This window comes from Pseudorca crassidens, chromosome 8 (genome assembly GCF_039906515.1).
Source record: "Pseudorca crassidens isolate mPseCra1 chromosome 8, mPseCra1.hap1, whole genome shotgun sequence".
NCBI classification, from domain to species: Eukaryota; Metazoa; Chordata; class Mammalia; order Artiodactyla; family Delphinidae; genus Pseudorca; species Pseudorca crassidens.
The window spans coordinates 88952888-88977248 of NC_090303.1; the positions used below are offsets into that span (position 1 = coordinate 88952888).

Here is a 24361-nt window from a genome sequence, read left to right on the forward strand (position 1 = left end):
TGCCCTCGTCACTCACTCGGTGACCTTGAGTCGTTTACTTCAACTCTCGAGTCTATATTCCCATCTGTAAAATGGAGATAACGTGACATATCTCTCAGGGTTGTTATGAGAATTAAATGAGATAATGAAAATGAATAAGTTAGAACAAAGTCTGGCCCGTAGTAAGGCACAGTAGCCCTTATCTTACATTGATTATTATTGTATTTGTTGAAACTGAGGCCAATCGCCAACCCCTTCATCACACATGCTTTCTCCTCTGACCACCGGAGAGCACATCAACATTGCCCTTCCCAAGTGAGAAATGCCCTTAAGTTCTGCAGCCTGAGACCTCAGGAATGCTCTGGTTAAGCCACTCTTCGTGAATTTTGTCAGAAGAGCAAACCAACCTTCTTGAAAGGCATAAGCAAAGTGTCTGCTTTCCTCCTGATATGTTAGTTCAGCAAGGAGTGGGCAGGATATAAGTTAGTGATTGAATATAAAATTATATATAAATATCGAGATACACTAGGTTTCTGGCATTAGGAAGCAAGGTAATTTGAGGTATTAACTTTCTTTTCCTTTTATATTTTAGAATAGTACTTCTTTGAAGTACTATTCTATACATATTTTCATTTTTTCCTGAAAATAACACTGTGAAGTACACAGGACAAAGTACATTTTACCTGTTTAACTGGTGTGAAAATTGAGGCTCTGGAAAGTTTAGTGACTCATTCAAAGCCAAAGAGATATTTGGTGTCAGAATTTGAACTGCCACCCAGATCTTAAGACATCATGTACAGGAATGCTCTTTTGTTTCTTTCTTTCCCTCCCTCCATCCTTCCCTTTTTATTTCCTTCCCTCCCTTCTTTTCTTCCTTTCTTCTTTTCTCTTCTTTCCCTTCCCCCAGCTCCTCCCCCTTTTTCTTCATCATGCAATATTTCACATATATATATGTCTGATCTAAATAAAATGAATGCCCATTAACCCACCATTCAGCTTAAAAAATATACTACCAACACTTCTGAAGCCCCATGCATTCCACCCCCTACTGTAATCACTATCCTGGATTTTGTAGTTATCGTTACCTTTTCTTTCCAGTTTTATCATGTTATCACTTATGTTTCCCTACAAATATCGATATTGCTTTATTCTGCATATTGATGAACTTTCTGTAAATGGAATCATACTGTCTGTATTCTTTTTGGCTAATATGCATCTGAGATTCAATCCTGTTGATGTGTATAACTGTAGCTCATTTTCACTGCTTTAGAATATTCCATTGTATGAATATACTGCACTTTATTCATCTGTTCTCCTACTGATGGGCGTTTGGGTTGTTTTCAGTTATGTGTTATTCTAAACAAAACTGCATACAACTCCAGTTGCACATGTGCAAGAGTTCTTCCAGTGAAATTACTGACTCATGGAATGTACCTACCTACGTTTTAGTGGCTAATGCCAAATTGTTTTCCAAACTGATTGTACCAATTCCCATAAGCATATGAATTCCAATTAGTCCCCATTTTCATCAACCTGGAATTGTGAGAAATCTTAGCCCATTTCACACCTTGTGCTCAGATCTTGGATTCTAAACACCACTCTCTAATAAAAGGAACCAGAGTTCCTTGGGGAAATAGTTGATTCCAGGGCCAAGGCAGGTAATATATAAGATGAGACTAGAACATCTTTTGCCAGAAAGTAAGAACATGCTCCAAAAACAAAACAAAACACAGGGGCAAAGTAACTCCTAAGTGCCAGAGCTGGAACAATTTGAGCAGCAAAACATATAATTATAGTATTAGATTATAATCCATAAATAAATGAGTCCACACTGATAAAAATAATAAATGAAATAAATAAATGGTAGAGATGGGACAACTCTTCCTTACGGTAGAACTTGAATTAATAAATGTAAAAGGAAAGAGAAAAATATAAAATCACCATGAAATACCACAATAATAACTGTTGTAGCCAAATTGCATCAATAGATGATAAAACTAGTGGGTAAAAGTTTGAGAAGAAATAAAGTTTCATGACTTCAAAAGATCTCCCCCAACATACTTATTAATTACAAAGGGAAAGATGTAATTTTATGGTGGAGAAACTTGGCAGAAACCACGTTAACCAAGTGATCAGGGTTAATACCACCAATAATAAAATATATCAACATCATGAACCCTGTGATATGATGCAGTGAAGAGAACACAATATTTCATGGTATTCTCACCTAAACTGCAGAACTGAGTTCAATCATGAAAAAACATTAGGCAAACTCAAATTGAGAGACATTTGGCAAAATCATCTACACTCTTCAAGAATATCAAGGTCATGAAGGACAAGGAAAGACTGAGGAGCTATTGCAGACCTCAGGGCACCAAGGATAACTAACAACTAAATGCAATGTGAGATCCTAGATAAGATGCTGGAATAGAAAAGGGACATTAGTGGGAAATTAGTGGCAAAATTTGTATAAGGTCTTCAGTTTAGCTAGTAGTACTGTACCAATGTTAATTTCCTGATTCTGACGATTGTAGTATGCTTATGTCAGATGTTAACATTAGGGGAAGCTGGGTGAAGGATACATGAAACTCTGTACTATTCCAGCAACTTTTCTATCAGTCTAAATTTAGTTCGACATAAATTTTTCACCAGTCCAAAGTTGTAAAATTGGTAACTAAGTATGGAAAGAAATAGGTGTCATAAAGGTAGGAAGTAGAATATCAGCTGTATGCATGATAAAGTTGTTGGATAATGTGGCTCAAGTATGAGGCAACAATAAGCTTCTTAATACCATCCCCAGACCTAGACAGACTGACTATCCACCCAGACAGGCAGCACTAGACCCTGAGGTCTATCGGGCAAAGGCAGTGGCTTTACAAATAAGATCATTCATGCACTTTCTCTCTGAAACAAGCCAATTGCAGGAATCTGTCCACATGTGTCTGTTTCTAAAGCCAGTGTTCTTAAGAAAAAAAAAAAAAAAGTTTGAGATATAATTTATATACCATAAAAGTTACCCATTTTTAGCATATAATCCAAATGAGTTTCAGCGAGTTTAATACAATTGTGCAACTATCACCACATCCAGTTTTGGATTCTTGCTGGAAGTCTACTCATTTCTTAACATTGCTCAGACTTTACCTCTTCCATTATGTATCTATAATTCTCACATCCCTGCCAACTCTTCTCACCCCCAGCCCCTCCCCACACACACTTAAGAACTCCCCCTCCCCCATCCAACCAAAACACCCTGTGAGTCCTCAATGATTGCACTTGCACATGTATTTGTTGGACCGTGATTCATAGTTCATGAGTTGGTTTTGCTCTTACTGGGCCATGCTCCTGGAGGATAAAGATCATGTTTCATGTATCTTAATATCTCTTGCTCCTGGCACAGCTTATGGTAGGCATTAATAATATTGTTAATTCTCTTCCTTCATTCAATGAATAATTAGTTACTTTTTGGATTGATTTGCTGGTTGGGACCAGACCTGTGCATTTCTGAAGGTTTTACTTATTTTCTCCTTCTTCCTTTTCCTTTTTTTGTCCTTCTTTGTCACCCATTTTAGAGAAGGTAGAGAAGCAACAAAGCATAAAGAAATATATGTGTTTAGGCAAAGAGGAATATATATATATATAAAGCAACAGTTACCAGTTTTGGATAAAAAATGAAATATTTACCATAATATTTTGTTAAAAGTTGGTCCGTTATTAATATTTTGCCTAATATAACTGACTTTGAATCTGAGAACATAGGTTTTTTCCTAATGGTCCTAAAAATAATTTTCAACAGTAGGGAAGTTTTAGCAAGCTATAGCTGCTTGGCCTTTATATAATTGCTTAAAGTTTCGAAGGTGAAGAAATGTAGGTCATTTGGCATTGCAGTTCTCTGCTCCAGCTGTCACTGAATAATCATGGATCACAACAACCAGAGTTTCAGCCCATCATCTCTCCAAGAACCATCAAGTGTTAGAGCCTCTGCCATTACTCGTAAGTCTAATAACAGTCTACAGAACACCACGTATGAGAGTAGCCTTTCTTGCTAATTTTTATATCCTGTGGCTACTGACAGGAGACTTACCTGTTCCTCTTATCTGACCTCACAGAGAGATGATGGCAGAGACTAGTTAGGAGACTCAACTGGCATAAAGAGACCAACACTCCAGTGGCCGGAAGTCACTGATGGTTATCAAACTGGTAACAAATTCTGTACTCTCATTATTCTTTACTTGAAAACTCACTAATAAGTGAAGGCAGTCAAACTATTTTCTAAATTTATTTAATAAGGATTCTGTACGGATTTAAATGGGGAATATAAAGAACTTTGTCTCATTCAAGCTGGAGTAACAGTCTACAGGTAAAGTAGCTTCTCTCTTCTAGGTACAAAATAGTACCTAGAAGTAGCTAGAAATGACAGATCTCAAAGCTACCATAGAACATTCTGGTAAAAAAATTCTGGGACCTCAGGTAGCCTCCAAAATGTTTATTATACATGGAAAAGATATTTTATATGACAGGGCTTAGTTTAGAAGCTGAAAATGATTTCATCTGTAAACAGATTATCTTTTGTCCGCTATTGTGATTTTTTTATACTATTTTAGATTTCTTTAATTTATTTTTCCTTGTGTATTTTTTAAATCCCTTAGGCTTCATGTTAGCTCACTAGCATTTGTGGCCTGGCACCTGTTTTGACTACGTAATCATGTGTCTTTCCCTACATAGTGCAGACCCTGAAGCCTTATCTGCTAGGACCAGCCTTCCGCTGCCCTAGGAGGGCCTCCCAGTTGCTTGCTATATCTGTTTTTCCCCTGAAGAAAACAAGAGAAAATTAACAAAGTTGATTTTACTCTCTACATAAGAAATTATATTGGGCCCTTAATCTATTGTTGAGACTATTGTTAAAGTTAAAATTTACTGAGCTCTTTCCATGTGTTAACTTATTTAAACAATATAGCTTTATGAGGTAGATAACCTTACCATGGCCCATTATACAACAGAAGAAATAAGGCAAGGGTGTTAAAAAAAAAAATTTGCCCAAGATCATATGGTTAGTACTGGACTGGAACCCAGGCGGACTGGCCCCAAAGCCCACACTCTTAACCCCTGCGCTACTGAATTTCCTTTGAACCTCCAAATCATGTTTTCCCCCTGCTGGACAACAACTAATCCCCAGGAACACACTTACATTAGAGATTCAGCCTGGGAATTAGGAAAATTGGGTTCTTATTCTGCGCTTTAACTACCTGGAAAGGAAGAGCATTCTAGGTAGGGAAAATGTTTGTGCCAAGGTCTAATGGCCATAGGGAAGAGGAAAGAAGGCCAATACCAGGGACAGTGGGAAGCTATTGCAGTGTTTCAAGCTGGGGGAAGGAGGGGGTTAGCTGTACCATGATCACAAAGATCACCCTGCCTGGCTAAAAGAGAGCAAAAGTGGATTCAGGAAGATTTGTTAGGAAGCTACTGAGAAAATCCATGCAAGAGGTGATGGTAGTCTGGGCTAGGGTACTGGTATAGTATGGGGGGTGGGGCAGGGAGGATGGAAAAAAGGTATCTTCTTGGGACTTCCCTGGTGGTCCAGTGGTTAAGAATCTGCCTTCCAGTGTAGGGGACACGGGTTCAATCCCTGGTTGGGGAACTAAGATCCCACATGCCTGGGACAACTAACTACTGAGACTTCACGCTCTGGAGCCCCCGTGCCACAACTAGAGAGAAGCCCATGCGCCGCAACAAAGATCCCGTGTGCTGCAACTAAGACCCAGCACAGCCAAATACATACTAAAAAAAAAAAAAAAAGAGAGCGAGAAAAGGTATCTTCTTGATTGAAACTGATTCTGATTAGATTATATATAGAGCCTTTAACAAAACATTCCAGAAATTACACTTCCAAATATGTGTTACTGCCTTAAAAGTGTCATATTGGTAGGTTATACACCCACTTTAATGATGCTGCATGGCTCTAAACAATTTTGTAAAGCCTCTTTTAGAAATTCCTTTAGAACCAGGTTATAACCAAACCAGAAAAACAGACTTATTGCTCTCTATATAGTCATACTTTATAAATCCCCAAAGCTAAGGAACTATGTGTAACATTGTTAACTTTATGCAGGCTTTATGAGAACTTCCTTTTATGAGTTTGACCTTCCAAGGCATACAGTGAGGACACTTTGGTAAGAAAACTAGCAAATGTTAGGCAGGGGTGAACAAAAGCTAAGTTGTCTGATTCTTTATCAAAGAATGAGGATATATTCTTTTGGCAAAGAGGGAGCCAACTTGGGAAATCCAGAGGCAGAAGAAATCCTTGGACAGTCAGGAGGGAATTTTTTTTTTAAGGAAGCAGATAACCAATAAATCTTAGGAGACTGACAACAAATTTCTCACAGAAAAAAAAAAAAAGAAGAATGAAGTTATAGCCATCCGTTTTTAGAAGTAGGAAGCATGGTGGGGAGAGTTCAAATTTCAGAACCAAGTCAAACTCGGACTCTCTAAGTAGCTGTGCAGGTTTGCACAGATTGTCTCTGTGCCTTACTTTCCTCATCTGTAAATTGGAGACACATACGCCAGCAGTTTTGTGAGGTTTTATTAATTGAGCCCTGATTTCCAACCCCTCCCTCAATTTCTTTCACCTCAATACCTTTTCTTCAGGTTGAAAAGCAGGAAACTCTGGGGGGAGCAGGGGTGAAGGGGCTACCCTACAGGAGCTTTCAGGCTTCCCTGGCTTTCTTAGCTCTGCAATTCCAGGCCACAGAGAAAAGAATGCCTGGCGACTTTATCAGCCTCTCTGCAGAGAAGGCCAGCAGCCAGTACCTTTGGTTCAACAGACATTCCCAGAGCACCCTGTCATTTAAGGAAAGCAGCAGCCCATTTACGTCCCTGAATCTTTCAAAGAAACTGAAACAACCTCAACGCCCAAGAGTAGGAAACTGGTTGAATTGTGAGACATAATACCCAAAGGCACAGTCACCTGATGGAATTTTAATCGAAGAAGAATATTAAATGACATGAGGAGATGTTCATAATGAATTAAGTAAATATTGCCATGAACCAGTATATATACTACAGATTCCTGTCTTTTTTGTTTTTTTTTTTTCCTTTCTCTTTCTTCCCTTTGCGGTACGAGGGCCTCTCATTGTTGTGGCCTCTCCCACTGCGGAGCACAGGCTCCAGACGTGCAGGCTCAGCGGCCATGGCTCACAGGCGCAGCCACTCCACAGCATGTGGGATCCTCCCGGACCAGGGCACAAACCCGTGTGTCCCCTGCACCGGCAGGCGGACTCTCAACCACTGCGCCACCAGGGAAGCCCGGATTCCTGTCTTTTTAAAATAGTTGATTTATAGGGAAAAAATAGAAGGAAATAAAAATTAACAATAAATTCTAAGTGGTAGGAATGTGGGTGTTTAAAATTTTTTCTTTTCTAAGCCTTATGCAATAAACATAATATTTTTAATATAAAGTATAATACATAAATCTGATATAGCATTTGAAAAACAACTCCACAAGGAGAAATTATGACAACTTCATTCACCCCTTGATGCTCCACGTTGTACAGTAGGGAAATTTCATATAGTTCAGACTTCCCAATACCAGAGGCTCCCAGCCCCGCAGTGCATCTGTACTCTCTTTGGCATTCACATCTTGACAGTCACCTCTCTGGGTGGCAGCAAGATAACTAAGGAAATTCCTGTCCTGTAATCTCTGCAGGAGGCCAGGTCTCCATGTGAGTAGAGAGCAGGGAAAGGGGAGGAAAGCACAAGGCCTAGACTTTCTTGAGTTCTTAAAACAAGAGTACGTGTAAGTAGTTAAAACACTTTACATTTATCATTACTGTAGTTAAGAATAACTACCATTTACTGAACACTTTCCTTGTGCCAGGTACATCCTGCATTATCTCATATAATTTTCACAATGGCCACTTAGATATTATCCCTATTTCACAGATAAAGACACAGGCTGAGGTCAGACAACGTGCCAAAGTTCCCAGTGCAAGGAAGTAGCAGACGTAAGGTGTTTCAGAGATTAAAAAACTATTTCAACATGGCCTCAGTTATTCTTTGCACTACTCTGTGAGATGAGCATTCTGTTTTAACTTGTAAAATGAAGGGACAGATGGCTTCAAAGTCTCTTCTAAGGTTCTACATGGCTGATCCCAAAGGGCATTTCCAGTTTTTGGTTTCAGTAGAGGGGTCGTGTACTGAATAGGTCAATAGGTGGGAGCCAAACACTTTGGGCCTGTTACACTAGATTACGGGGAGCATATTTTAATCTGACCCTGAAAGACGGTAGCGTGTGGTGGGAGGCTAGATACTAGCAGCAAACAACCAGATCATGACGATAAGATTGTCAAGGAGACAATCTGTAAAGGGGATATAGGATCAACTACTTTCTGGAGTTTGCTGGAGGGAAGGAGAGAGCCAAGGCAGAATAGCCTAGGTCTCTGGATGATGTTTTGATGCAAGGTGGACCAGCTCAACCCTACCTGCAAAGGCCCTGTGTAAATAGCTGTGAAATTTAGGCCCAGTATGTAGGCTTTCATAAAATTGTATTTTATTCAGGTCCTGAATAAGACAATCTGCTACTAATCCTTAAAGTACTATATGTGTTAACATTGACTTTTTGATACACTCACATAACAGAAAGAAAGACAACATGGCTATAATACTTTACTGCATTTTCATTTTTTATTTGGATGAAAGTGGGACTATACCAAAAGTTGTCTGAAGTAGTGAACTGAGACCCTGAGTTATTTTCATACTATCTATACTGTTTGCTACATCAGAAGTAAATTTTCATGACTGGTCTCAATGGAAATAAGTTTTCAAATTAGTAATCTTGATTTAAAAAAATATTGCTTTTGTGTGTGTGTGTTAGGGGGGAGCAAGAGGCAGCAGGAGAGGAAGCATTTTCCCCAGAATTATGAATTAGCAACCTTGGATCCTTGCCCAGGCTCTGCCCCCAACCAGCTAAGTAATTCTGAATAAACTTCTTAAATTTCAGATTCCTCACCTGTACAAGGAGATTCTAAAAGGCAGGTGATGTTTGATGTTGTTAATGTTCTATGTGACAAACCAGCATTCCACAGGTATACATAACAGTAAAACAAAATCCAGTGAGCCCTTAAGTCCAGAAAAGTATCGCTAAATGCTGTAAGACTGACACTTGTCTTTATCCTGTCTTTATCCTCCAGAGTATGGATGGTGGGCACTCTAAGTAGGAAGCTTTGATGTTACACTAGCAGAAAAGGTTTCCCTTCACTTTGTCCTCACCTGGTACAGAGAAAAGGAAGAGGAAGTGGGTAAGAGTATAGGATTTGGAAGCTGCATTCTTGGGAGTCAAGACCGGAAGCTGCCTCCTCCAGTTGCTCTGACCTGACCTCTAGTTAATCCCACACAAGTTTAATTTGACTGTCCCTAGATGGTACCTATCACCTGCTGGGATCTGTCAGGCCTTGGATTTGTGCTCTCGCAGAAGTAAGGGTCTGTTCTTTGACATCCTAGGAGGAATTGTTATGCTCTAAGAAGAATAAAGGAAATACAGAACTAACTACCAATGCTTACATCTTAACGAATTCAATACATAATGTGTCACAGGGTTAAAAATGTGGAAATTAGCTTTTCAAATTTATGTTTAATTATTCTGAGGACCTGCTTGGCCATCACGTATCTACTGGACTTGTTATGAGGATGAAATAGGAAAAACTCAAAAGAGGATACTAAACACTAGGTAGGACACCTTTTAGAAATCAAGAAGCAGAATTTCCCATGTGGTCAGGCAAACAAACCAATCCTTATTATTTTCACACCCACCCAAAGGTTCTGACACTTTATGCTTCAAAGGCTTGTGTGGTAGTTCAATCCTACTTGAAGAAGCTTACGAGGCACTGTGCCCAGCTTCGAGTATTTTCATAGATTTCCCTTGTTCAGTAACTGTGGCCCCCCAATTTATCATTCTCATATCACTCCATCCTCTCTTCGTCTGTTCTATAAGGTTTTAGTGCCTTCCATGTTCACTGTTCTTCCCCCAACCAAAATAATCTCGGGGGATTGCCTAAGGGGAAATCCCTATAAAATTATCAACACTAGGAGAGAGTGAGGACGAGTTACTGCCCATAAATCGGGCACTTTAAAGGCTTTTGCTTTAATCACCGTTTAGGACTTAAAACCATGAGGAAAGCAGGCGGTTTCCTCCGCGAGGAGTGCCCACCTTCATCCGCCGGCTGCAGTTTCCCAAGAGTAAAGGAAGGCATCACCTCATCACTTCCAAGATTCCGTCGACCCTTCTCTACGTTGGCAGGTATTTCCTTCACGACGCCAAACACTTTCTAACACCTAGACCGCTTAAGAGCTCCTGAAGTTTTCCAATTGCCGTGGCGACGCTCCCGGCTTTGTTTTTCTACTTCCCTAGGCAGAAGCCCGCCCACTAGCGTCAAAGCTAGCTCCTCACTGGCCCGAAAGTGTGCTCGTCTCCTCAGCAAGCCATTCAGAGCCTTACTTTCTACGCCGGGGATTTGAAAAACGGAAAAGACCTCGACCTGTTCCTGGGAGTAGGGTGGGGCTGTGAATGAGTGACAGCTTGACCCTCCAATAGTCAGAGCCATAGGACCTGCCCCTTGTGGCTCCGGGGCTAGAAAAGAGAGTCGATGCCGGCAGCAGTGATGAGTCTTGGGAGGTATTGGCGGCTTGGCGGTTCCGAGGAGCGGCTGCTGCTGGTGGCCTTTTTGCAGGTGAGTGGCTTTAATATTGCTGTTGCGAACGTTTCCATTTCTCAATGATGTGGTGGTTTATTTTGGCGTGCGGGAGGGCCAGTTCCTTTCCTCCCCGGGTTCAGTCTTTGATGGGAGTCTGGCACTCGCGCGTCCACCCCTCAAGCTCCGACCCTCACTTATCCCCCAGGTCCCGCTCAGCTGTCCCTTTGTCAGAATAAGACTCTCTGGTCTGACAGCCGAAAGGAGGATTCCGCTTGGTAGAGGTACCTTGACGGCAAGAATAAACAGGAATTGAAGGGAGTGATGAACTCAACTCCCCTGGACGTCTGAGGCACGGGGTGACAGAGCCCCGTAAATAGTAGGGCTCCCACCGGGAGGGAGCTCGGTGTGTTTTCAGGGCTGTGCCACTATATTGAGGGCCATGGCAGACCTGGCCCTAAAAGTCTCAGTAGACAGAAAAAACTTGAACGTCATGAAAGGAGAAAGGTGAATATCTGCAATGGTTTATGGAGGGTTCTAGTCTGGAGCTAAATCACAGGTTCTTCGAACCACTACAAATGAAAAAATAAGTGTATTTCTTCTCCTTTCGAAGGGATGGGGGCCGTATTACTGGAGAAGGACAACAGAAATGTGTAATGGAAGTGAAGTTCACAGTTAACGTTTTAAGGATAATTGGTTGTTAGTTAACTTATTGTAACTCTCATTCCCCTACCACCTCCCTTCCAAATTATGGAGGCTTTATAGCTTGTGAGTGGTACCAGAATGTTAACTGACTGAATGCACACTTTTGGGGAAAAAAATCAAATGCTGTCTTTCACCAGTAGCTATTAGGGTTTTCTATAATGAAAGCAGAACACATGTCATTTTGTCTTTTATTTTAAAACTGTCTTCCCTGAGGCCAGGGGACTAGGTTTGATCCATCTTTGTGTTCCTGTAGCACCTCACACACCACAGATGCTACTCAATTGTGGTGGGGTTGAGAGAAGCATAATTCAAACAAATGGTGTCGTGGAAGGAGCTCTGAGTTGGCAGTCAAGACACCTGGGTTTTAGTCTTGAAGCTATTTGTGTGATCTTAAATCATTCAGTTCTCTGTCTCTTAATTTTCGCATCTTTAAAAAGTGGATGTCGCATTGGATTATTTCCAAGGTCCATGCCTGTGTTCAAAGTCTGTTTTAAACTAAAGATCCTTAGGCGTTTTCTAACACAAGTACATCAGCAAAATCTCATTGCAGTAAATTCCTAACCAGTCTGTTAGCAAATAAAAGTTCCCAGCTACAACAGTAGTACCTGTTCTTTTGTGTCCATATTTAAACCAAACCAAGTGGATCATTGTAGAAAATTTGGCTGCTGTCCAGAATGAACATTGTACAGAAGTATAATGTGGCAGAAAATGTCATCCTTTATTCCATCACTCAGAGGCAACCACTGTTGGTGTCCGGGTAGATCTTTCAGTCTCTCTTCCTCTTTTGCCTCCTATGGTTGGTTGAAATTAAGTGGCATGTTTCATTTTAAGTAATGACATCTAAATTCAGCCATGCCCTCATCTTTGTGTGTCTGGTGCCTAGAGCACAGAGGACACGCCAGTGTCTGAACTGTTAGGTCACTTGAACATCCTTGGAATGAAATCTGGTGTGAAGGGATATTTATATGGGGAAATAGGACTAAAAGTATCACTTAATAACAAAACTCTTTAACTGAAACTTGGCCACAAATATGGATAAAATATAGTTTATAAAATGTAAAATAAATGTTAGCCACTTCACTAAAGCATTTGGATTGTAGAATATTGCTTAGTATTTGGTATGCTTCTAGGACTGTATCTTACTGGCAACGCCTCTTTCCGGAAACACAACATTTGATTGCATTCCTACTTCACTGTCTAATTTAACCTTTTCTCCTTACTGCCACCCTCATTTTGCTTTATTCCCAGCTTTTACTTCTGCTCATACCATCAGCAAGTCAGGATCACTCTCAAGGGCCTGAGGTCTGTGTCAGTGTTCATGTGTTAGTCAAAGTCTGCTCCATTCAACCCAGAATACCTCACACTCTTTGGTAGACCACTCCACCATAATCTCATTTAGTCTTCTTCATAGCCCCTTGAGAATAGTAATTAGATAGGAAGGAGGTGTCATGAGTGGGTGTTGTGCACATGGGTGATGCCACGCAGGCTGGAACAGGCCACATGCCCCAGGCACACACATATGTCATTACACATGTGTGTCCCTTTCCTGTGAAGAGGGGTCTACCTGCTATGGTTTGTTACCTTTGTAACAAGTGGTTAATACGTATAAAGTTGGAGAATGACAGGGTAATAGTGTCTGGAAAACACCTGTAAGTAATAGCGTTTGCTCCTGGTAAAGAGTTGTTCTTATAATGCAAACACAAATGGAACAGTTCCCATAAAGCTTTAGGAAAAGTAATAGATTATGGAACAATAGGTACTTTGGGATATAGTCATGTTTGAACTTTTCGTAATGAGCTGGGCTTGGGTAAGGCATATTTTAAGACCCTAAGGAAATGAGCTCCAGATTTCATTTCCACTGTTCCTTTTTAATCTATCAGAGACACGGTTAACCTCTCTTTTTCCTATCCTCACATCTAGCCAGCCTATCTTTATAGAGTTAGATCCCTAATGCAGCGGAGGTTAAGAGTTGTTCAAAGGTATGTAGTGACGATTTGGACCAGGGAAAACATCCAAGTGGTCTAGGGTAGGATTTGAATATTTAAGGGTAAGCTTTGGCTCAAAGCAACTCTGGCTCTGCATGCCTTATTTTATATTACTTCAACATTATATCATTGATCACATTTCTTACTCAATTTTGGAAACAGTAAACAAACTAAGTGTTTAGACTGGACTTTATCCTATAATTTTCCCCACCTGTTCATGAGTTGCCATACTAGAGTATTAGACATTATTATTTTTCAAACACTTGAGGAAAGGAGGAAGCACTGTCCTAGGAGCATTGGTTTGGGAGAGAGGACGAGACTCAGTTATGGTGGGTGAGGGAGAGGTACGTGAAATTATATGGTTTAATGAGGAGCAGGTGTAGGAGGCAGCAGCAAGATTTTTAGCTACATTTGTTGATACTACCTAGAGATTCTGGAAGTATTGTAGAAGTAACCTCAGTAAACGCAATGGCCTGATATGTACCAGTCTCCTACCTACCTACCCACCCTCTCCATCCCTACCTTGCCAAAAGGATGCTAATCTTGAAACATAACTCGACTTTACGGTGACATTTATGGAAAGGATATTTTTTACCCTGTCGCCAATTTAGGCGGGAAAAAATGCATATACGTATATATATTTCAAAAGGTCTTTGAAAATATGAGTCACCTGCAAATTGTGTTTTCTTCAAATCGCCTATTTGTTTCTTTTTTGCCAAGGCAATTCCATAGCACCCATTCCTGAGCAGGTATACATTCACCTGAAGTGTGAAGCATTTATAAAGATGTCTAATAAAAGTAATGCATGTCAAAATGACAGATTATATTTTTGAAGTTGGTTAACAAGATGAATAATTTTTTCCCTCTTCTATCTTGAACCCATTATTAAATTCGATGAAGCAAAATAAACTACTCAGACTGATTTAAATGTGCTCAGTACTATCTTCTGTGAGGGATAAAAACAGTTATGAATGGGATTCCATTATTCAAGGCACTTGCAGTTCTGGCTAAGAATGAAAGCAGATGATTTAATAATGTTGGGATTATCCCATGACAGGATACTTAAAGGTTCAAAATGCTGATGTGATTAGTAGATCTGAATAATCCCAGCTAGGCCAGGGTTTGGCAAACTAAGGCCTTCTGACCCACTACCTGTTTTTGTACAGTCCACAAACTATGAATGGTTTTTAATGGTTGAAATAAATCAAAGTATAACAATATTTCATGTGCATGAAAATTATATGAGATTCTAATTTCTTTGTCCATATGTAAAAGACAAAAAAGTTCCAATATGTTTATTGGAACACAGCCTTATTTATTCATACATGCATTGTTTATGGCTGCTTTCAGCAGAATTGAGTAATTGTAACAGAGACCACATAGCCCACAAAGCCTAAAAAATTTACTCTTTGGCCTTTTACAGAGAAAGTTGCCCCCACCTGAGCTAAGCTGGAGTGTCTTTCACATCATCGCCTTTACCCCTTTTCAAGAGCCATTATGCTTGTCCAGGTCTTCATTAAATGTTACCAGAATGGTTGCAAAAGCCTCACAAGTATTCACATCCCTGGTTTTCCCATCTCTCTTACTTGTAGGTGCTGCCTGATCCTCCTAAAATACACATTATTAACCCTTTAACGATGTCCCAATACTTACAGAAGAACCTGCGTTCTTTGGCACAAGGCCCTTTTTGGGGCCACTATTCAGTCTTATCTTTCTAGACTAGTCTCCTCCTACTTCCTTGTTATACCCTATACTTAGTTTAAGATGCTCATATAATTTTCCAGATGGGACCTTCAAGTGTGAAAGGGGCCCTATAATAAGTATGTTGGGAAAACAGGCCTAAAGCAAGACTGTTCTAGGCAAACCAGTTTGAATGGCTCACCATTTCTCCATAAACACCTATTCCCTTGCCCTCTACTCACTGTTCCCTTAGGCTGGAATTCCTTTTCTTTTTTCTATAAATCTGAATCTTAAACATCCTGGAATTCTTTTTCTTTTTTCTATAAATCTGAATCTTAAACATCTTTTCAAATTCAGCTTAAATAGTGCCATGTCCATGAAGCATTATTCAAGTAAAAAATCTCTCCTTGGGGCTTCCCTGGTGGCGCAGTGGTTGAAAGTCTGCCTGCTGATGCAGGGGACACAGGTTCGTGCCCTGGTCCGGGAAGATCCCACATGCCACGGAGCAGCTGAGCCTGCGCGTCCGGAGCCTGTGCTCCGCAACGGGAGAGGCCACAACAGTGAGAGGCCCGCGTACAGCAAAAAAAAAAAAACAACTCTCCTTTTCTATCTCCCATATACATGAACTGCTTTCTCATGATGTGGGTTAATTTCTGCTTTAGTGATACACACACATATCCTTTCCCCCATTAGTCACTTGGAGACATCATTCATGATGGATTCTGTATTCCTCACAGGCCTAGCATTATGCCATGTTCAAATGGAGTTTGTAACACGTTTGAAGAATGAGTTAATTGACCAAACTTGGTAGACTGATGAGTATTTGGGAATGTCAATGTATAAATCATCCATTTTAACGTAATTTAAGTAGTGAGAAAAGTTGGGTTTCCAAGGGCTGAGGACAGAGCCTTGGGTGCCAATATGGCGGTGGAGCAGAGCGGGTCAAGGCATATGTATAGGCTTTGGGGTCCAGCCTGCCTGAGATTGAAATCCAGCTCTGCCAGTTACAGTCTTTGTCATCTTGGGCAAGTTAACCTCACCTCTTAGGTTTCTGCATCTGTAAAACAGGAGTAATCATAGTAACTTCTCTGCAGAATGGTGGTTGAGGATTTAAATAGTCCCAAGCACACGGTGAGCACTCTGAGAAAGGTAGCGGCTATGGTGTCATATGCTGTCTTCATCGTCATAGTACTGTTGCTGAGGGGTAGAAAATGCAGATTCAGTAAGAAAGAGAAAAAAAAACATCGTATATTAACGCATATATGTGGAATCTAGAAAAAGGTACATGAACTGGTTTGCAAGGCAGAAATAGAGACACAGATGTAGAGAACAAACATATGGACACCAACTGGGGAAAGTGGTAGGGCGGGGGTGTAGTTGTTGTTGGTGGTGGGATGAACTGGGAGATTGGGATTGACATATATACACTAATATGTATAAAATAGACAACTAATAAGAGCCTGCTGGGGCTTCCCTGATGGTGCAGTGGTTGGGAATCCACCTGCCAATGCAGGAGACATGGGTTTGAGCCCTGGTCTGGGAAGATCCCACATGCCGCGGAGCAACCTAGGCCTGTGCACCACCACTACTGAGCCTGCGCCCTGGAGCCCGTGAGCCACAACTACTGAGGCCCGTGCACCTAGAGCCCGTGTTCCACAACAGGAGAAGCCATCGCAATGAGAAGCCTGTGCACCACAACAAAGAGTAGCCCCAGCTCGCCCCAACTAGAGAAAAGCCCATGTGCAGCAACGAAGACCCAATGCAGCCAAAAATAAATAAATAAATTTATTGGAAAAAAGAAAGACCTGCTGTATAAAAAATAAATAAATTAAAAAAAAAGAAAATATAGATTCAACACTGGGACATAACAATTGAAGAGCTAGGAGAAATGCAGCACCAAAATCTTGGAAGATTTTTTCTTCCCTTGATAGAAATAGTCAGCTTCAGAGGGGTCAAAGCCCTGTAAGTCCTGAGTGAAGATGGTCTTCACTTAGTAAGAAGTAACCAATCAGCAGTCTTTTGAGAGAGCATTTCAGTAGAGTGGGCAAGGTATAAGTTAGGTGTCAGAGGACTAAAAAAGTAATGGCCAGAGGAAGGGAAAAACAGCCAAGAGGAAGCGGCAGGAAGATGAGATGCAGCGTCATGTAAAAGATACGTTTGTTTACTAAATTTTTCTCTTTGAGCCACACCATACTTTAAAAAGGAAGGAACCCTGGGGTATGGTAATTCAGTGACCCGTGTGGCCCTTTGGGGGTATGAGGTAAATCATTGACTAAAATTAGTGCTTAATTCAAGTGCCAGTAACCCGTGCCAACGGATAAATGAGGACCCTTAAGAACCAACTCCAGCGTGGTGAGCTTTACCAAAAGCAACACAAAAAAACAAAGCTTGATTTTTAGAAAGGATAGTTTTTAATTCTTAGCCTGGCACCTTATTATAAGTTGGGGGTGACTATTGCCTGACTTGACCTTGTGATTTGAGGTTCTTCAGGCAGTCATACGCCGAGCCCTCCTTTATACTCACCTTGTTTGTGTGCATTTCATGAAATGTCTGCCTGGGTTGGGGAGACAAGCTGTGACTGGAGATTCTCCTGTGAAGGGAAGCCTAGTGAGCCTAGATGCTCACACCCAGACTCACAAATCTTCCGTGGTGAGGCAGAAAGAGTGCGGGTGTCAGAGGCACAGACCTGGATCGCAGTTCCAATTCCATTTAGTGGCTCTGTGTTTTTGGACAAGTCAATCAGTGTCTCTCTTTTCTCTGTGGAGATTATTATGGCCTTTCATGTTTAGTTGTCTAGTTGTTATACTAAACTGTAACAAAAGAAAAATATAATGGATGATTATTCTTGGCGCTGCCTTTGCCATCAAATACATTGGAATTCTTGAGTTAAAGCTTCCTAAAGTCTCGGGCCTGACTATTTTTGGTTTGGTAGTTACCACTAAAAATGTCAGGCCTTAGCCTTATTGGCACAAGCTAATCCTTTTTGCCTACCTTTGATTCAGTCAACACACCTACTAAGTACCTAGTATGTGTCAGGTGTCATGCTGGGTTCTAGAGACGGGACAGTGAGTCAGACCAACCCTGATGCGGCTTACAGTCTAATAGGGCACACAGATGTGGAACAAGTGATCTGTCACAAGTGACCCATCACAACGGTACCTAGTGTCCTAAAGCAGGGGGCTGTGGAGGCACCTCACCACTTCCCAGTGGGTGGGAAAGAAGGGCAGAGAAGTCTGCAGAGGCTTTAAAAACATTGTCCTCAGACCAGCCGCCTCAGCATCACCTGGAAGCTTGTTAGAAATACAGATTCTCAGGCCTGCCCCAGACCTACTCATTCAGGCTCTGGAAGTGGGGCCCAGCAGCCTGTTTGAACCAGTCCTCTTGGTGATTCTGATGCACATTAAAGTTTGAGGACGACTAGCCTAGAGGAAATAACATTTAAGCTAAGCGCTAAAGCTGCACCAGTCAATACAGTAGCCACTGGTCACGTGTGGCTATGGAGCCCTTGAAATGTGGTTAGTCCAAATGGAGATGTCCTTTAAGTATAAAATACACATCAGGTTTCAAAGACTTACTAAGACAAAAGAAAGTAAAATACCTCATTGAGAATTTTATATAGATCATATGTTAGAATGATAATCTTTTGAACCCAAAGGGTTAAATAAAATGTATTATTAAAATTTCACCTATTTTTGCTGCTTAGTACGGCTTTTAGAAAATTTTAAATTACAAATTTTAAAAAGCCAATTATATGTGGCTTGCGTTACATTTTGAATTGACACAGCTGATCGAAAGGATAACTAGCAGGCCCCCAAAGCAGGGAGGGACTGAAGTGGGGGTGGAGGGGAGGGGGTGTTGGGTGAGGGTTCTGTGTAGTGTGTGCAGAGGTCCCGAGGCCAGAAAGAACATGGCATGTTCAAGGAAATAAAAGAAAACCAAAGTCTTGCAGGTCACATTAAGGATTTTGAGCTTTGTCCTAAGATCAACAGGAAGTAATCTGAGGGTTTTAAATAGGGTACTCAGTTTTCAGGAAGTTTGTAGCTAATACATGAGGGCAAGAGAGCTACAGCTGAATATTGCAAGGCTCAGAATCAAAGCTCCCCCCACCTGCCCAAAAGATGGTGGGGATGGAGGCATTTGGACAGGAAGTACTATTGAGAGGGAGGGAGCGGGACCCTGCTCGTCAGCAGCCCCTGCCCCAGGATACGAGGCACGAACACCCCTGCTGAAGAGAGAAGCAGACACCTGGGAATAGTTTGGTGTTCAGTTCATTTTCAGCTTGGTTAAAGTTGAGAGCTAGAGGAAACATTCCAGAAGAGTCCAAAGTTGAGTAGGAGTTTGCTTACAGAGCTGGGACTCTGCAGGGCACTGGCGAAGTTTTGGTGAAGAGAGGGTCAGGGACAAGGAAGCCTGGCACACGTGGGGATTAGAGGGTCTGTCCTTTGAAAGAGTGTGCTGGACAACCACAGAGGAAGGCTCGGGTTAGAGCCTGGAGGCTTGGGGTCTGACCAGCTCCAGGGGGCAGGAAGGTGGGGCTGGGGGGGGTGGTCCTCATTCACCTGTGGCCTGGAGGAGGTTTCTCTTTAAGTCACAGTCACACACTAGCAGACTCAGTCTACCCTCAGAAATGTCTTGTTTAGCTCACATTTTTTAAATGTATTCAAATTAGTTGCTAGTATTTGTATTAGATATCACATAAAATTCACATTTCCAGTTCTTTTGAGAATTGGAAGATTGAGGACCCCAGTGCCTCAGTCTCACAGAGAAATGGGCTGGAGCTAAGTAGCAGCTACTCCCTTCATTTTTCATTTGAGCTTCTAAGAGCTGAAATGATCACATTAAAAAAAAAGACATTTACCCTAAAAACAAAACAGAATCCACAGGTTCTGTCTGGTCTGAGTCTTGCATTCTCTCCAGTCTTTGTTTTCAGCAGCCCTGGCTTCTCCTTGTTTTCCAGAAAAGTTCTAGAATGGTACCCTTAGCTCAGCGAGACCAGATTATACAAATGCTTTGTCCATGCACACGAGTTGCTTCCATCAGAGAAGCGCGTGTTCCCTGCAGTTCAGCACTTTTCCTACCACCTTGCAGCCCCGCAGCACTGCTCCTCACAGATCAGCCTGAAATTTAAATGAAACTGACTACAGTGTTATGTTTGTTGACACTTGACATACCAGCTCCCACAATGATTAAATTGTAAAGAATGCAAACTATAAACCTCAGCAACTCCTTTGTGAATATTCAGTAGTTAATTAAATGGCAAAGATCAGTTGATAGCAAGGAGGAGAGAGGGAAGGGACTTTCTGTTGACCTGAGGTAGATGCTCCAGTTTGGTACCTTATCCTGTATTCGCCGTCTGTCCACCGGAGTAAAGCGCAGGTGTGTATTTATTTGTAGAGTCCTTGTGGCTGTAGCACTATTTCTCTGCTCCAATATATATATTTTGAGGGGAAGAAACAGAAATTGTTTTATTTCTTTAAGTAAGCAAATAGAGCAGATTAAAATACTGCAGAGCTTGGTGATAGTTGCCTCAGTGTTCATGATATTATTGCTACATTTTTTTTGTTGCCTCCATATAGTTTTTAATCAAAAGATGATGGAGAAGTGCCTCTGCCTATAATATTTGTCTATCACACCTTCTTCATTTGAAGGGAAAGTAGCTTCATCAGCCTAAGGAGCTTCTTGTTTGACAAGACACAGTAAGGGCTGAGGTAGAGAACAATTGATAACTTCTCTTTTCTCCATCCCCCTTCTCACCACCACCGAAAACAAAACAGTAAATGTTGCGTGGGCATGGATCCAGTTTTTGATGGGCCTGAAACTTCTAGTACTTAGTGGATTGGGGTGGGCCCTTTAAAAAAAAAAGCAATACAGAAGTGTCTTGCTGATTAAACACACACACACACACACACACACACACACACACACACACACACACACACGCGCGCGCGCGCATGGATCCAGTTTTTGATGGGCCTGAAACTTCTAGTACTTAGTGGATTGGGGTGGGCCCTTTAAAAAAAAAGCAATACAGAAGTGTCTTGCTGATTAAACACACACACACACACACACACACACACACATTCTCAACGATGTGAATTCATTATTTGGTCTCTCCCAGTGCCTTAGAAGGAGTTTGTTCAAGTGAGGGGCCCTGAAACTTGAGCTTCATTAGTTTCATGATTATTCCTCTTCCGGGCACTGGTAATCCCCTAGACAAACACTGCCCAGTTCTTTCATCCCATTCTCTGTTCTGCCACCCGATGCCCATCTGGGCTGAGAATAGAGACATTGCTTTCCCTCTGGAAAGTCTTAGCTCTGCAAGGTACCTTCACCTGAGTCCTTAGCCCAGCTTCTTCCAGTGACCTGATGCTTCCCCACTTCACATGCACTAAATAAAGCATCAGATTTTATTGATACCTGATGAGAAAGGGAAGTCATAAACCTAACCATTGTAGCCTTTCAGCCACTTGGAAATCACCTCAATCTGCTTCCTCCCTTGGGTCCTCTGTTGGCCCTCCACTGAAATTGGAAGCTTTGTTTTAAAGACATTTTTCCCCCTTGAGAATCTCTAGGAATTACTAAAGGAAGGAAGAAATTAGATCTAGATTCCAATTAACTTTGTCATTGACTGTTATATAACTGTGGGCGAATCACAGTTTAAGTGGGACAGAAAATCTCCAGTTAATGGAAGTTGCCAAGAATGGCAGAAGCCCAGGCCCTGATGTTCATATAATCTGTACTCTCCAGTGTGGAAAGTGCTGGGCTGGAGGTGGAAAGCGCTGGGCAAGTAAACTGAGCAGGGTTTGTCAGTGTAGATCTGTCCACTGCAAGGAGAGCGAGGCAGGCTGATGCACCCAGCCCGAAGATTCTCCAGGGGACAGAGTGGGCCCAGCAGATCTTTGGGCCGGCAGCTTCACTTAGGAAGTTCAGAAACACTTTAGGGTTGCCTGTCCCTCTTTACTAGAGTCTTCGCCTGCTGAGATGTGGCTGGCATGTGTAGGACAGCTGAAGGGTTGGGAGAAGGAGAGGGGGGCCTCCTTATCAGTGTGCTTCCTCTCACTCCTACAGACCTGCTTCTGGTAATCTGTTTCTACAGGCAGCATCTCTCAGCTGCTTAATTTGATAGCTTGTTTTGCATCCAATTTATTCCTGCCAAAAACTCTATCTTGAGGCAGGTGAAAGATTATTTAGGTGAGTACCATATTGGGTGTTAATGTTGATTTAAATCATTTTAATGTTTAAATGTTGAACCTTAGATTTTCTTGTATGTGATGTAGCCTGTGGCATTGAAGAGCTAGTTGCCACCAATCAATGATTTACATACCAGATGAATGTGGTGGTTTATTGAATTAACATGTTTAATAACTTCGATAATAAGACGAGACTGGTAAATTATTTCTCCACCAGAGGGGGAAACAAAATGAGAACGGTGCCTTCAGTCTCGAGTCAGCTTCTCAGACCTGGGAGTTCCCAACTACGAGTCATCCTTTTAGACACCTAAAACTCATTCTATTAAATCCTGTCTTCTGTAAGCAGAAACTGCCTTTTTATCTGGTGGAAATGTAGCATGCCAATAGAATGAAGTGTTCTGTTGTTTTATGTCATACAATTAACTTACTACCCAGCCATCAGAAAATTTGTCAACTAACTAGGTTCCCTGTAATTATCTGTAGACTCTGCCTGTATGTGCCACAGTATGTATGAGTTGCCGGATGTCTGATGTCAAAACTGTTCAAGGAATCATTCCAGTGTGTTTTAGAAACTGGCTGTTGAAAAGTTGTGCTTCCACCCCCAGGTAGTTAGTTGAATGAAGAATATAACTTATACTTTTTGTTTCTTCTCTTTCTAGATGTATTGCTGTCACTGAACACTGGCCCATTGGAAAGCACTAGAGAAGCTCAGCCATCAGTATGTCCAAGTACAAACTGATTATGTTAAGACATGGAGAGGGTGCTTGGAATAAAGAGAACCGTTTTTGTAGCTGGGTGGATCAGAAACTTAACAGTGAAGGAATGGAAGAAGCTCGGAACTGTGGGAAGCAACTCAAAGCGCTAAACTTTGAGTTTGATCTTGTGTTCACATCCGTCCTGAACCGGTCCATCCACACAGCCTGGCTGATCCTGGAAGAGCTGGGGCAGGAGTGGGTTCCCGTGGAAAGCTCCTGGCGTCTCAATGAGCGTCACTATGGAGCCTTGATCGGTCTCAACAGGGAGCAAATGGCTTTGAATCACGGCGAGGAACAAGTGAGGCTGTGGAGAAGGAGCTACAGTGTGACCCCACCGCCCATAGAGGAGTCCCATCCTTACTACCACGAAATCTACAACGACCGGAGATATAAAGTGTGCGACACTCCTTTGGATCAGCTGCCACGATCCGAGAGCTTAAAGGATGTTCTGGAGAGACTCCTTCCTTATTGGAATGAAAGGATTGCTCCTGAAGTATTAAGTGGTAAAACCATTCTGATATCTGCTCATGGAAATAGCAGCCGGGCACTCCTGAAACATCTGGAAGGTACCATCTTTATGCTACTACTTACTGAAGGTTGCTACTGGGCCTTAATCTAGAAAGGAACTGGTTTCTAAGCTAATAATGCACAGTTTACGTAATAGACTTTCCTTCCCTATTACCTTTTGTCCTTTCAGTCTTTTCAGGATCCTTTTGTTCTATCAGTCAAAAATCCTGGGCCTTTTACATTCGTGTTATCTGAAGCAGTGATTCTCTAACGTCAGCAAGCATCAGAATCACCTGGTGGGAGGGAGCGCTGGGACCACCACTGGTTTCTGGCCGCACCCTTGGAGTTTCTCAGTCTGTAGGCCTGGGGTGTGGCCCAGTAATTTGCGTTTCTAAGGAATTTTCAGGTGGTGCTGATAATGATGCTTGGGCTTCTCCAAGTGCTTGAGAACCACTGATCTAAAAGATTCTGTGGCTTTTGTTGTAACAAGGTAAGAGGAGGCTAGGGAGGGAAGAAATTTTTGTAGAAATGGTATGCAAGGTTAAGTTTTTTTTCCTTTTGAGTCTTTCAAATTAAGTAAAATCATATAGACTTCAGTTTTGCTCCCGTTCTTCCAACTTTAAACAATCATTGCTGTGTTTTCAGACCTAGGTTTCCTGAATAATTGTTTTGTTCCAGTCTTCTCTTTGTTCCAGACCAGGCTTAGTCATCGACTGGGAGAAAGTTCAGGAGAAGGAAAATAAAAAGATGGCTTATTGGAGATAATTAGTAGCCTTAATTTTATTTTAACTCCTTGATGTTATGTTCTAGAAAGTACTGTGTTGTTACCTTCCTCTTAAGTAACATGAACTAAATGAACTCCTCTGAGGACTTGAGCTCAC

The 24361-nt window shown here is 41.6% G+C and overlaps 1 protein-coding gene across 1 annotated transcript in view; it reads left to right on the forward strand.

Moving 5' to 3' along the window:
- The first annotated feature begins 10569 nt into the window (after positions 1 to 10569).
- BPGM (bisphosphoglycerate mutase) overlaps positions 10570 to 24361 on the forward strand; it is a 32532-nt gene continuing 18740 nt past the window's right edge. Inside the window, exons 1-2 of the mRNA XM_067747065.1 lie at positions 10570 to 10697; positions 22878 to 23539. Coding sequence (XP_067603166.1) covers positions 22939 to 23539 — 601 coding nt within the window. The 5' untranslated portion in view covers positions 10570 to 10697; positions 22878 to 22938. The remainder of the gene's footprint in view (positions 10698 to 22877; positions 23540 to 24361) is intronic.